This window comes from Saccopteryx leptura, chromosome 2 (assembly GCF_036850995.1).
Source record: "Saccopteryx leptura isolate mSacLep1 chromosome 2, mSacLep1_pri_phased_curated, whole genome shotgun sequence".
NCBI lineage: Eukaryota > Metazoa > Chordata > Mammalia > Chiroptera > Emballonuridae > Saccopteryx > Saccopteryx leptura.
The window spans coordinates 128,377,715-128,392,495 of NC_089504.1; the positions used below are offsets into that span (position 1 = coordinate 128,377,715).

Below are 14,781 nucleotides of genomic sequence, written 5' to 3' on the forward strand. Positions count from 1 at the left end.
TACCATTGCACTGTACTGTGTGCCTTTTCCATTGTATCTTTATATTGCTATCTTCCTCCCAGTTTGGATCTACAGAATTCTACCTGATAAGGATTTACTATGTTTACTCTCACCTGCTCCCCAAGTAAGAGCCCAGGCTTTAATTGGCCTATCTTCATTGTTTCCTTGTGATTATAGATTTGGACTAATAATCTTAGCATGGATGATAAATTGTCTTTATCATTCCATTTCTCTTATATTTGAAGATAGTTAAAATATGAACTCAAATTTGGGTTAAAATTTAAAATAAACAGTTAACCCATTTGACAAATTTAACAAGTTCCATGTCCTTCTCACATCCCAAATAAATGCTGTTTTATAAGAACCAGTATGTTTCCAAACAAAGTCCTCTGTGTCACCAGGCTAAAAATAATAATTTTAAAAGTGCACTTATTTGAAGAAGAAAAAAAAAAGTGCACTTATTTGTCCTGTTCTTAGTGCAATTTTATCATGCGTTTCTAAGTTAACTACTAACTACACATAACAACATCATTTTAAAAAGTTAAAAATATCTAGTGTATTTTAACTGCCTGTTGGGTTAGGATTATTGTCATTCAAGGCCTCCCTCAGTCTGACCCCATCTTTGACATTCATCCTGTTTCCCACTGTTCTAGAACCTGTACCTTAGCAGATTGATTCAGTTGGTTAAGTGGCTTTTTTTTTTTTCTTCCTGAAGCCAGAAGCAGGGAGGCAGAGAGACAGACTCCCACATGAGCCCGACTGGGACCAACCCAAAAAGCACACTAGGGGGAGATGATCTGCCCATCAGGGGCGTTGCTCTGTTGCAACCCGAGCCTTCTAGCACCTGAGGCGGAGACCATGGAGCTGTCCTCAGCATCTGAGCCAACTTTGCTCCAGTGGAGCCTTGGCTGTGGAAGGAGAAGAGATAGAGAGAAAGGAGAGGGGGAAGGGTGGAGAAGCACATGGGCACTTCTCCTGTGTGCCCTGGTCAGGAATTGAACCTGGGAATTCCACATGCCTGGCCAATGCTCTACCGCTGAGCCAACCGGCCAGGGCCAAGTGGCTTTCTTTACCTCCTTCCACAAAACACAGGAGCCCTAACCTATACTCATCCTAAAATGTGATTATCTTACTCTCATTTTTACATGTTAAAAATAGAGTCCTGGCCAGCAACTCAGTTGGTTAGAGAATCATCCTAATACACCAAGGTAATGGGCTCAGTCCCCAGTCAGGCACATCCAACAATCAACCAATGAATGCATAAAGTGGAACCAAATTGATGTTTCTCTTTCTCTCTCCCTTCCTACCACTCTAAATTTAATCAATAAAACTTTTTTAAAAGTTAAAAAAGAAAAAGAAAGCCCTGGCCTGTTGGCTCAGTGGTAGAGGCTGACCTGGCATGTGTTAGTACCAGGCTCAACTTCTAGTCAGGGTACACAGGAAAAGCAACCATCTGCTTTCCTACCCTTCTCTTTTTCTCTCTCTCTCTTTTCTCCTCCCTCAGCCATGGCTTGATTGATTAGGGAAGTGGTCCTCAACCTTTTTTGGGCCACGGACCAGTCTAATGTCAGAAAATATTTTCACGGACCAGCCTTTAGGGTGGGACGGATAAATGTATCATGTGACCGAGACAAGAATCAAGAGTGAGTCTTAGACAGATGGAACAGAGGGAATCTGGTCTTTTTTTTTTTTTTTTTGTATTTTTTCGAAGCTGGAAACGGGGAAGCAGTCAGACTCCCACATGTGCCCGACCGGGATCCACCCGGCATGCCCACCAGGGGGCGATGCTCTGCCCATCTGGGGCGTCGCTCTGCCGCAATCAGAGCCATTCTAGCACCTGAGGCAGAGGCCACAGAGCCATCCTCAGCGCCCGGGCAAACTTTGCTCCAGTGGAGCCTTGGCTGCGGGAGGGGAAGAGAGAGACAGGGAGGAAGGAGAAGCAGATGGGCGCTTCTCCTGTGTGCCCTGGCCGGGAATCGAACCTGGGACTCCTGCATGCCAGGCCAATGCTCTACCACTGAGCAAACCGGCCAGGGCGGGTCATTTTTTAAAAATAAAACATCGTTCAGACTTAAATATAAATAAAACGGAAATAATGTAAGTTATTTATTCTTTCTCTGCGGACCAGTACCAAATGGCCCACGGACCAGTACCGGTCTGCGGCCTGGGGCTTGGGGACCACTGGATTAGAGCACGTTCACCCCCGGCGCTCTGAGCATGGCTCTGTGGAGCCTGTGCCTCAGTAGCTAAAAATAGCTTGGTTGTGAGCATTGGCCCCAGACAGGGGTCACTGGATGGATCCCAGTGGGGCCATATACGGCAGTTTGTCTATCTCCCCTCCACTCACTTAAAAAAATTAGTAAAAAAAAAAAAGAGCAAAGCCATTAGAGATTTTAGTGAAAATTTGGTTTGATCCTGGCTGGGTAGCTCAGTTGGTTAGTGTCATCCCAATATGCCAAGGTTGTGGGTTCGATTCCCTGTCAGAACACAATTAATGAGCCCTGGCCAGATAGCTTGGTTGGTTAGAGCGTCATCCCTGTATGCAGAGGTTGCAGGTTCAATTCCTGGTCAGGGCACATGCAGGAACAGATCGATGTTTCTGTCTTTCTCTCTCTCTTCCTCTCTCTCTAAAATCAATAAATACATTTTTAAAAAGAATCAACCAATGAATGCATAAGTGGAACAATAAGTCAATGTTTCTTTCCCTTCCTCCCTCTCTGAAATCAATAAATAAAATATTAAAAAAAGAAAACAGATTCATGAGTGTTATTTGCAGATAAAATGGGACGAGAGTAAGCTTCAAACCCACACTTCTCTGGCTCCCTAGCTCACTTCCTTCCTTTTTTATTATGAGAAAATGTAAACTTGTGTAAAGTTAAAACAGTGTGACAAACCTTCTTGTACCCATCACCTGGTTTCACCAACCGGTTTCTTTTCTTTCTTTTTTTTCTTTTTTTTCCTGAAGCTGGAAACGGGGAGAGACAGTCAGACAGACTCCCGCATGCGCCCGACCGGGGTCCACCTGGCACGCCCACCAGGGGGCGACGCTCTGCACACCAGGGGGCGATGCTCTGCCCCCTCTGGGGCGTCCCTCTGTTGCGACCAGAGCCACTCTAGCACCCGAGGCAGAGGCCAAGGAGCCATCCCCAGCTCCCGGGCCATCTTTGCTCCAATGGAGCCTTGGCTGCGGGAGGGAAAGAGAGAGACAGAGAGGAAGGAGAGGGGGAGGGGTGAAGAAGCAGATGGGCGCTTCTCCTGTGTGCCCTGGCCGGGAATCAAACCCGGGACTTCCGCACGCTGTCGGGAGCCGATCAACGACTGCTGGCTGACAAGGTCACAGCAGGAGAAGACCCACAACTGCTGGCTGACAAGGTCACAGCAGAAGAAGATCAAAAACTGCTGATTGACAAAGTCACAGCAGAGAAGACCAACGGCTGCTGGTTGACAAAGTCACCGCAGTGAAGACCAATGGCTGCGGGCTGACAAAGTCACCGCAAAGGAAAGGCACAACGATACCTCCCCCTTTGACTTTTTTAATTAATCTGGCCTTATATCCCCCATTTTTCTGGGTGTGTGCTATTATTTGTGGCACAGGGATAATAGTACTGTGCTTTCCCTGTAGATTTGTAGTAATTTCTTTGGAAATAAGACAGAAGGTGTAAGTTCCACAGAAAAGCCTGTAAGCCCCTTGAACTGGGCTCATAAATATAAGAGGCTGGCCATAATATCCCTCATAAAGGGTTAAGTTTGTAGGAGAATTTCTTCTTATTAATCATGTTAGAAAGAATAAAGTTAGAACTTAACTAGTGTATGAATATAGTAAATGAATAAAGTTTAACTAGACATTAGAATCTTAGGTAAAGTGTAGTGAAGTGGCCTGTTGCGTGGCCTTGGATGGGAGCGCAGTCGGCAAGAAAAGAATGTTTTGCTAAGAGACTTGTTTTATGACTAAAGGCAGTTGCTGGGCTTTCTCAGTGAGACATTCTCATGAGATTTATATACTTTCCAAGGTTTTCCGAGTCAGATAATAAAGAGGAATATGGGGGGATCCATAGAAGCAATAGCAATTAATGCCTTCTGATATTATGTTGCTACTAGCTATCTTGCAGGTGCACTCTATATATCTTTAAGCAAAAGTTACTCTTGATGTTATGACAATTTCTTAATAAGCAAGCCTTTTGAAGTCTTGTGAGAAAAATTAGGACACTGCATGAACTCAAGGCCATTTGCCTGAGCAAGCAGTGGTCCTTTGCTAGTCCTTAATGATTTCGTCTGCTAATCTCTCTGCGCCCTTGACTCACAACAGTAAAGTAGTTATTAATTAGTACTAATCTTTTAGAAGTTTGTATCAATATTGTTATTGCTATTGTATAACTGTACTTTGAATAACTTACCACCTGATTTATAGTTTATAGATATGAATTAACTGTTATCTGGAAACATGTAACCATAGTGAAACAAAATACCATGTGATTGTAACTTAGTGTGTGTGCATAAAAAAAAAGCTAGACCAGCATTTGGCAGAGATGCCTGGCAGTAAATGCTAACTAGAGAATAAAGAGAAAGAAAAGAATTCGGCTCTCTCACTCAATTTTCGCCGACACCGTCTCCTCCTGTGGGACCCCTGAATCCCCCCCGGGGCTGGACCCCGGCAGCACGCCAGGCCGACACTCTACCACTGAGCCAACCGGCCAGGGCCTCTTTCTTTTTTGAGAGAGAGAGAGAGAGAGAGAGAGAAGGAAGGGGGAGGGGTGGAGAAGCAGATGGGCGGCTTCTCCTGTGTGCTGACTGGGGATCAAACCTGGGACAGCTACACATGGGCCGATGCTCTACCACTGAGTCAACCAGTCAGGGCCTCTTTGGTTTCTTTCATCAGTATCTTGTAGTCTTTACTCACATATAAATCCTGTACTTTCTGTTAGACTTACTCTTCCTTATCAGTGCATAAGGCTCTCCCTCATGAAAATGGATACATAGTAAGATATAACAATTAAAGAGGTTTTGATAAGTAAACATTTCATCTTTGGATCACTTTAGCTAGAATAAAAACGAGGCAGAGTCCATTGTCTCTCTACCTCTTCCCAGCTGATGGCACGGAGACTGCACTGCGATCATTACTGCTGCCTATTTTAGGTACAAGGTGTACCAAAACCCATCTCTGATGTAAGCCAGAATGGCTCAAAACTTAGCTATTTAGAAATCACCCACTGCTTATTACATTTTAAAATACAAATTCTATGACATTCCAGGCCTCCTGAGCCACATATCTCTAGAGTTGGCATCTATAAACACATATATAACAAATTCCTCAGGGGATTCAGATGATTAGCCAGTTTGGAGAGTTACTAACCTCGACCATGTTTTCTGTTAGACTCACATCCTCTCATTTATAAATCCTCCACTCTAGTCAATATGGCATGTTTATTGATTCATAAATATGCAGTACCATTTCTTAGCCTTGCTGATAACTGATTTTCCAACCTGTAGTGCCTTACCCTTTTTTTTATTACATTTTTTAAATTTTTATTTATTTTTTTATTTTTTTTTATTTTTCTGAAGCTGGAAACGGGGAGAGACAGTCAGACAGACTCCCGCATGCGCCCGACCGGGATCCACCCGGCACGCCCACCAGGGGCGACGCTCTGCCCACCAGGGGGCAATGCTCTGCCCCTCCGGGGTGTCGCTCTGCCGCGACCAGAGCCACTCTAGCGCCTGGGGCAGAGGCCAAGGAGCCATCCCCAGCGCCCGGGCCATCTTTGCTCCAATGGAGCCTTGGCTGCGGGAGGGGAAGAGAGAGACAGAGAGGAAGGGGGGGGGTGGAGAAGCAAATGGGCGCTTCTCCTATGTGCCCTGGCCGGGAATCGAACCCGGGTCCCCCGCATGCCAGGCTGACGCTCTACTGCTGAGCCAACTGGCCAGGGCCTTATTACATTTTTTTAAAATTTTATTTACTGATTTTAGATTGAGAAGGGGGAATGGAGTGGGAAGCATCAACTCATAGTAGTTGCTTCTCGTATGTGCCTTGACCAGGCAAGCCCAGAGTTTCGAACCCATGACTACAGCATTGCAGGTTGATGCTTTATCCACTGCGCCACCACAGATTAGGCTGCCTCACCCTTCTTGTGCTTTATCTTTCCCTTTGTAAACTTAGTGCATTACTCAAACCCCAGCCCAAATACCACTTCCTCAGAGACCTTTCAGCTGGAAATAGTTTCTTCCTGCTCAGATTGCTTGTGTTTTCTTTCTTTTTTAAAAATAGATTTTATTTATTGGCCCTGGCCGGTTGGCTCAGTGGTAGAGCGTCGGCCTGGTGTGCGGAAGTCCCGGTTCGATTCCTGGCCAGGGCACACAGGAGAAGCGCCCATCTGCTTCTCCACCCCTCCCCCTCTCCTTCCTCTCCATCTCTCTCTTACCCTCCCGCAGCCGAGGCTCCACTGGAGCCAAGATGGCCCGGGCGCTGGGGATGGCTCCTCGGCCTCTGCCCCAGGCGCTAGAGTGGCTCTGGTCACAGCAGAGCGACACCCTGGAGGGGCAGAGCATCGCCCCCTGGTGGGCAGAGTGTCCCCCCTGGTGGGCAGAGCGTCGCCCCCTGGTGGGCGTGCCGGGTGGATCCCGGTCGGGTGCATGCGGGAGTCTGTCTGACTGTCTCTCCCCGTTTCCAGCTTCAGAAAAATACAGAAAAAAAAAATAGATTTTATTTATTTATTTTATAAAGATGGAGAGGGGCAGTGTTAAGTATCAACTTATAGTTGCTTCAGTTTAGTTGTTCTCTGCTTGCTTATTGATTGTTGTGTGTGCCTTGACCAGGCAAGCCCAGGGTTTTGGACTGGTGACCTCAGCTTTCCTGGTCTATGCTTTACCCACCGCGCCACCACAGACCAGGCAATTGCTTGTATTTTCTAATGGCATTTACAATATATATTTATTGTATTTCCCCTACTAGAAGGGCTGGATTAGATTTTACTCAGTTTGTATTCATCAATTTATTCAGAGTTTACTGAGTGCCAGATCCTACACTAGTCTTTACAAGCTCCTTATGAGTAGCAGGTTTGCTGAATAAGAGGTAATAAACTAGAAATGTCTTCAAAAATAAAAAAACAATAGCTTAATATTATTTTAGAAAACATTCTTCTTATACTCATCTTCTGAGCTATAATATTTTTTTTGTAATATTTTAAAAATACTAAATTTTATGATGAGAAATTATATACCTGGCTTAAATCTACTTTCCATTTTACTCATAATTTTAAGATACTAGAGTACTTATGATCATAGAATAAAAGTAGGATACCAGGAATTTTAATTTCTTATAACAGAGAAACAATCCTGGAATTTTAAGAAAAGAACATTTTAATTTTTATATAATTTTATTAATAAACATAGGGAAATACTGACATATTACACTAAAATTTCAGTGTAACCATAATATTCTGAAAAGTACAAAATTCAAATGTCTAAATTTTAAAAGTATTTCTCCCCATAACAGTGCAAAAGAAAAAACCCAGTAATTACAAGTAGGTATATTTTACAAAATACTCCATTTATCATGGAAATTAGTGAGCTTACAAAAAGTTGATGAATTATAACTGAATTTCATATCCCAGTGGATCAAGTCCTTGGTCTAAAAGCATAAGAGAGGATTCTCTTAACTTCTGTAACAATTTCTTTAGTTCTTCCTTAGAAAATACCTGATTTTTAAAAAAGAGAAAAGAAAATGAGAACAAAGAAGATTAAGAACTTATCAACCTAATTAGCTTAATAGAAGAAATTCCTTTTTTAATATTAATGTAGCCAGAGGCCAGTATGTTAGCTTGGTTAGAAATTTCAAAGCTATTTTTCTGAGCCAGTCTACATATTTCTAACTGCTTTGAAATGCTACATATTTTTGGGTGATAGGGGGAAAGCACTATCATTAAAATGATCAATTACTTTAAGACAATCTAAGTATAGTTTACCAAATCTCTGAAATTCAAAAGCTCAAATGCTCTAGAACTTACCAGATATAGTTTGTGGCGCTCAGAGGATACCATATCTGCTAACTGGAGGCATTCCTGATACTGACCAGCACTATGCAATATGGTGTGAAGGAGAAAACACAACATTGGCAGACACAGTTTTCTCAGTGAAACCATTTGATGTGTTCTTTCATGGTCTTCCTCAGCATCCTACAGAAAGACATCAAGCGGTTGGTTAGAAAGTTGTTAAAATGACTACCTTTCAAGCACCCTATCCAAATCTCTTTCAGGTAGAAGCAATCTTTTATTTCCTGGACTTGCAAAATAGTTACTTTGTGTGTTTCTTATGGCATTCAGTGCTTTTGTAATTGGTTCACAGCCCAGCTTATACATTAAAGCTCTCTAGGCAATTAAAAAAAAACAAAACCCAGCCCTACCTTAGACTAATCAAACTAGGAACTCTGGGAGTAGAGCCCAGTATTTTTTAAAATCTTCCCAGATCATTTAAATGGACAGATCAGAGGTGAGAGCCACTGCTTTATATAAATATATGTCTTACTCATATTAAGACTTAGTATCCCTAAACTGAGCCTGTATACATGTATAGTTAAAAATTTAGGTCCAGAATTTTTAAAAATTAGACTTTAGTATCCTGAGTGAACACATTAAATCTGAAGAAATAGTTCACCCAAGAGTTCAATATTCCCATTCCCTAGCAAGTATTTTCAGTTTAGTCTTAAATTATGCGATAAGTACAAAGGTTATATAATAACTATAATGCTCCTAATTAGAGGTAGAACTTAAAAAAATAAGACTTGTTTTTGCTTTTAGCTATAAACAATACACATAGCTTACCTCTCTAACATCCACCATCCAGCCTCCGTCAACAAACAATAAGACATTATACATTTTCTCCTTCACATCAGCAGTTAGGGCATCCAAATGCCCTTTCCAAATACCATAGTCCATCTGCAAATATATCAGGGACAAAAACCACTAAATAATGTATTTGCAAAGTAGAGACGGGAATATGTACATGGAACAGCATTCTAAAACAGTGATTTTCAACCTCCATCTCAAGGCACACATAAACCAATTACTAAAAAATCTGTGGCACACCAAAATACAGTTTTTTTTGCCAACCTGACAAAAAAAATAGGTATAATTTTGATATAGTTAAAAAAAATAGTAATCATCTACCCTTTTTGCTCCAAAGTGACTTTTTAAAAAAAATCAGGTGCCTACACTTGTATATAAGGATTTCTGGCACCAAGAACTAACCAATCATATGCAACCTTATTAAATGACATGAGCAATAAGATACAATTCTATTATATAACCTATATATACTGCTTATAAAAATTAGGGGATATTTCAAAATGAATATGAAGCTATAAAATATAGCAGTAGATTTATGGTTCAAGGCCCTGGCCGGCTGGCTCAGCAGTAGAACATCACCCGGCATGTGGAGGTCCCGGGTTCGATTCCCAGCTAGGGGACACAGAAGCGCCCATCTGCTTCTCCACCCTTCCCCCTCTCCTTCCTCTCTCTCTCTCTTCCCCTCCTGCAGCCAAGGCTCCACTAGAGCGCAAGGTTGGCTTAGGCTCTGAGGATGGCTCCATGGCCTCCACTTCAGGTGCTAGAATGGCTCTGGTTGCAATGGAGCAATGGCCCAGATGGGCAGAGCATCACCCCCCAGTGGACATGCTGGGTGGATCTTAGTCAGTCTCTCTGCCTCCCTGCTTCTCAGTTAAGGGAAAAAAAAATGACAGGGCACTCATACCAGATGGCTATTGTTATTTTGGCTGTTACTTTTATACTTGACAATCTAAGGAAAAAAAGATCAGTGACCCTGACAAAATAGTCAGGTATTGCATATTTTTTGTTTTTGTTTTAATTCATGAGACAGAGAGAGAGAGAGACAGGAAGGGAGAGAAATGGGAAGCATCAACTTATAGTTGTGTCACTTTAGTTATTCACTGCTTGCTTCTCATGCATGCTTTGATTCGGGGGCTCAAGCTGAGCCAGTGACCCCTTGCTCAAGCAAATGAGCCTGCACTTAAGCCAGCAACCTTGAGTTCAATCCAGCGACCTCAGTATTTCACACCTGTGGCCTCAGCGTCCCAGGTCGATGCTCTATCCACTGCACCACCACCAGTCAGGCATGTATTGCATGTTTTAAAAATTCTTGAGGCACATCAGTTGAAAATCACTGTTCTAAAGTGTTAACATTCATTCATTCAGTCAAATGTAAAAATAAATATCAACAGATTGCAGTGAAATAAAACACTAAAATGACCTCTATAAATATATGTATTGTTAAGATGTAATAGACAGGTTTCATCTATATTTAGCTTACTTCATATTTCTTTTCTTTGTGTTCATGAGCCACTTTTTCAGTAAAAGTTGGTTGAGGTATCAAAGTAGGTTTCTGTGGAGCTGAATTCATATGCTTAAACCACTCATTAAAAGTTTCATGGGCTTCCTAAAATATGAAATAAAATAGAAAAATTTCACATATGTTCAAGTTTTTAAAATTTGGTTCTTAGAAATAATTTTGCAGCATCAAGAAATAAAACTTAAATATTTTGCCTTTATGCAAAAAAAAAAATCATGAATATATGTTTTACAAAGTGACAAACACCAGCAAGATGTGTACTACTGTATATATACATTGTGTTTTCTGGCACCTACTCCTATCTTAGCGCCTGATCGCACAGTGGCTTCACATTTACCACTCTGTAATGTTATCACTCTGTGATGTACACACGTTTACAGGTCTGTCTTTCTGACTAGTCTATTCCTTTCTAGAAGGCAATGACAGAAAGCCATTCATAGACTTAGCCCTAGGACCTAGCCCATGGTAATCACTTAATTGTTGAACGGATTTTGAATGAGCATTTTGTTATCTCAGTCCTAACAGAGAATGTACTGCTTTTCTCAGTTGTTGACAAAAGCAGAAATATTAAAGTCAAGACAAGCATTCAAAGAATCTTAAGAAAACATAAGTTTCAGACATCACACACACTATCTGCCATGTGAGATATTCTTGGTTGGTTAGCACTAATTACAGGCTCTTGCTGATGAAAACCAGGGTGTGATTTCAATGCATGTGTGGATCAGTCAGTACCACAGTCGCAGGAGACAGGATAATGCCAATCACCACTCATGAAACAGTTCAAAGTCTGAGAGTGAATCAGAAAAATCATCCTGAAGAAAGGCACATTTGTTGTTTTCTTTACAAACCCACCAAATAAGCTCTAATGCACAAATGTTCTCTGATAGCATTGTCATCTTCAGGAGGAAGTGGACTTTCCATTCCCTGTTCTTCCCACTGGTTATAGATTTCTGCTATGGAATCTTGAGGAATTTTCACAAATACTTCTTTTGCAGCATCATGCTTTTTTGATGCTGTGAAAAAAATACAAAAAATTTCAATATATTGTATGTAGATTTCTGCATAATGGTTTCTAATGCAGTCATTGGTTTGCAACTTTTATAACCAGCTGTAACCATTTCAGGTCCCAAGGTACTTCTGTTAAAGGTCAAGGTGACCTTTCTACCTAAATGGCTGGGCTTCTTTATTTCAAAGAAATAAGAAGTCACAAAAGGATTCATTACATGCAATTATTTTTACATACTTCCGTTGTCTTAACAAAAGGATTATATTTTCAAAGCCTTGACATGATACGCAAAATTGAGTAGGATATGAAAATTCACTATAAACATATTTTATTTCATGACACTAGGTTTGATATAGGGGTGGCTGTTTTGTCCCCTCCCTTATTGGAAAGGTTAGACAAACAAACAAAACTATGTTCAAGAGTATATGGATTTAAACAAAAACTTTTAAAAAAAGATATAAAAATACAGCATACCTAAGAAGTTTCTCATTATCGCATTGCCTTGTTTTAAAGCTTCTGCCCTCTGTGCTGGGTCAAATACCAACCAGTCAATTACATCAATTTTTAAACGGTCCTCCTATCCATTTAATTGAAAAAGAAAAAAAAATTACTGTTTTCTAAGATAGTCTGCAAATTAGTAGAATTAACTTAAACCTACACTTTAGTGAACATCATTTTCCCATAAGTTATACAAAATTGTGAAAGAATAGCTTTCCTTAGTTTATTTTTATATTTATAACTAATAAATTTAGAAAAACTTATTGGGCCTGACCAGGCAGTGGCACAGTGGATAGAGCATCAGACTGGGATGCTGAGGACCCAGGTTCGAGACCCCGAGGTCGCCAGCTTGAGTGCAGGCTCATTTGGTTTGAGCAAAGCTCACCAGTTTGGACCCAAGGTCGCTGCCTTGAGCAAGGGGTTACTTGATCTGCTGTAGCCCCACGGTCAAGGCACATATGAGATAGCAATCAATGAACAACTAAGGTGTCGTAATGAAAAACTAATGATTGATGCTTCTCATCTCTCTCCGTTCCTGTTTGTCTGTCCCTATCTATCCCTCTCTCTGACTCTCGCTCTGTCTCTGTAAAAAAAAAAAAAGAAAGAAAAAAACTTACTGGACTGTGAATCTGGAATTACATAGTCTATGTCCTACCAATTTAACCACTGACCTCTTTAAATGCTACTCTAAAATATTTTTCTTTCATATATAAACTTGCACTCTTTTCTGAAAATAGGAATAAGTAAACTATATAAGAGTTAGTAATTGATCAAGTATCTAGAATAATCTGATAAGCAAATATCCAATGCTCATTTTCTTTCGTTTAAACAAGCTTGCTGCCCTGGTTGGATAGCTCAGTTGGTTAGAGTGTTGTCCCTGACACACAAAGGTTGTGGGTTCAATCCCCTTTCAGGGTGAATGCAGGAACAGATTGATGTTCCTCTCTCTCTTTCTCTCTCTCCCTTCCCCTCTCTAAAATCAATCAACTAAAAAAGTAAACTTAAAAAAAAAAAAAAAGAAACGCCTGACCAGGCAGTGGTGCAGTTAGAGCATCGACCCATGACACCAAGGACCCAGGTTCGAAACCCTGAGGCTGCTGCCTTGAGCGCGGGCTCATCTGACTTGTGTGTGGGTTCACCAGCTTGAGTGTGGGGTCGCTGGCTTGAGTGTGGGATCACAGACATGACCCATGGTTGCTGGCTTAAGCCCAAGGTCACTGGCTCAGCTGGAGCACGCCACCCTCTCCCCTGCTTCCTGGTCAAGGCGCATGTGAGAATGAATCAATGAACAACTAAGGTATCATAACTACGAATTGATGCTTCTCATCTCTCTCCTTTCCTGTCTGTCTGTCCCTCCCTCTCGCTCTCTTTCTCTCGCTAAAAAACAAAAACAAAAAAACAACAACCTTGTTTTAACAATACTACTATAAGTAAACCTTTGTATTAGACATTAAGTTTGCTTCCAATTTTTATAATTTAAAAGGTTTGGCTGAGAGAGCAAAATTCTTAACAAAAGCCAGAGTATTTTATGGTAGAAGTTCACCAAAGCACAACCCATCCCCTTCCCCTCATACTACCTCAGTAGTGCCAGTATCTAGGGCTGGGGCGACGTCATGATGACTGAATTCACCAGTATCTTTCTTTCGAATATTCTCAACTACAGTTTTTGTAATAGTAGCAATATCCAAATCTAAAAAATTTTTTGAAGAGACAAAAGCAATAATTAATTGCTTATGCTAATATCCTCTATAAACAGTCACAATAATTTGGTAAATTTGGGATAATTTTTAAACATATAAAATATAAAAGATATTGTTAAAATGCCAAAATTAAAAGATTTTTTTCTTTATGAGTTACAGTATATTTTATTAAAATAGAACTTTAATGAAATTCTCTCAAGAGAAATAACATTTAAAACTAGAGGGATAAATGTTACTAAAGCCAAAATGATAATTTGCCTATAAAGTCTGACAGACGACATTCTCCATCATTCTTACCTGCTTCTCTAGCCAGCTCCAGGCAATGGTGGCGCTGTTCAAACTCTGTAACACCTTCCAAAAACAATGCATACTGGGCAACAGCTAGGTCGTGAGGTAAATGACAGGTATAAAATGCTATGAGATTTGTACGCTTCTCATTTATTAAAAGCTAAAAAATAGAACAAGATTATAGTATGTCAATAATAAAACAAGTTCTAAAATCAATGATACTATTTTAAAAGGTCACTTCAAAATTTCAAACACATTTAGGAGAAATTCATACACAGATTTGTGTTGTTAAACAAAATAATTTTAAACTCTAAAAAAATAAACTTGTAATTATTAAAATGTCTCTTATAGATTCTGATAAATTTCCTGCCACTGGGTATAAAAATATTGCTATTCTTCTTCATTAAAATAGTAAAAAGAAAAAAAGAATCAAATTGTGGACTCTTAAAGTTTACCTGTATGTATGTCTTTAAAACCTCAATGGAAACTTCTTCCTACATAGGAAAAAAAGATATAATTCAATCATAAACACAACTGCTTACATATACTAGCAATATATCTAATAAAAAAACTTCTATTAATGATTTAATATATAACTGAGCATTACTATCTGCTAGGCTAAGTACTTAGCAAAGTATACATATTGCCTGATTTAACCATATCATATTCTTTGTGGGTATTTATTATTCTCATTTTACAGAGGAAGAAACTAAGATCTATGGAGGCTTTATTTACCAAGAATTACAAAACTAGAGGCTGCTGGATAAGGCTGTGAACCCAGATTCTCACTCCCAAACCCAAGTTTTTAACTTGTATCATTCTGCCTTCTACATGTACTCTAACCAAATGTTACTAATCATTTAGGAAAAAAGAGAAAGAAAAACTAAAACAAAGGCTTAAAATCTCACACATTACTCAGTCTGGTTCACTCAGCTG

The 14,781-nt window shown here is 40.3% G+C and overlaps 1 protein-coding gene across 1 annotated transcript in view; it reads right to left on the reverse strand.

The window, feature by feature from the left end:
* Positions 1-7,370: 7,370 nt before the first annotated feature.
* The window catches only part of NUP107 (nucleoporin 107), a 55,349-nt gene continuing 47,938 nt past the window's right edge, over positions 7,371-14,781 (reverse strand). Inside the window, exons 20-28 of the mRNA XM_066368700.1 lie at positions 14,301-14,339; positions 13,855-14,005; positions 13,435-13,547; positions 11,834-11,936; positions 11,206-11,366; positions 10,315-10,440; positions 8,811-8,924; positions 7,998-8,165; positions 7,371-7,688 (exon numbers count right to left, since the gene is read on the reverse strand). Coding sequence (XP_066224797.1) covers positions 7,581-7,688; positions 7,998-8,165; positions 8,811-8,924; positions 10,315-10,440; positions 11,206-11,366; positions 11,834-11,936; positions 13,435-13,547; positions 13,855-14,005; positions 14,301-14,339 — 1,083 coding nt within the window. The 3' untranslated portion in view covers positions 7,371-7,580. The remainder of the gene's footprint in view (positions 7,689-7,997; positions 8,166-8,810; positions 8,925-10,314; positions 10,441-11,205; positions 11,367-11,833; positions 11,937-13,434; positions 13,548-13,854; positions 14,006-14,300; positions 14,340-14,781) is intronic.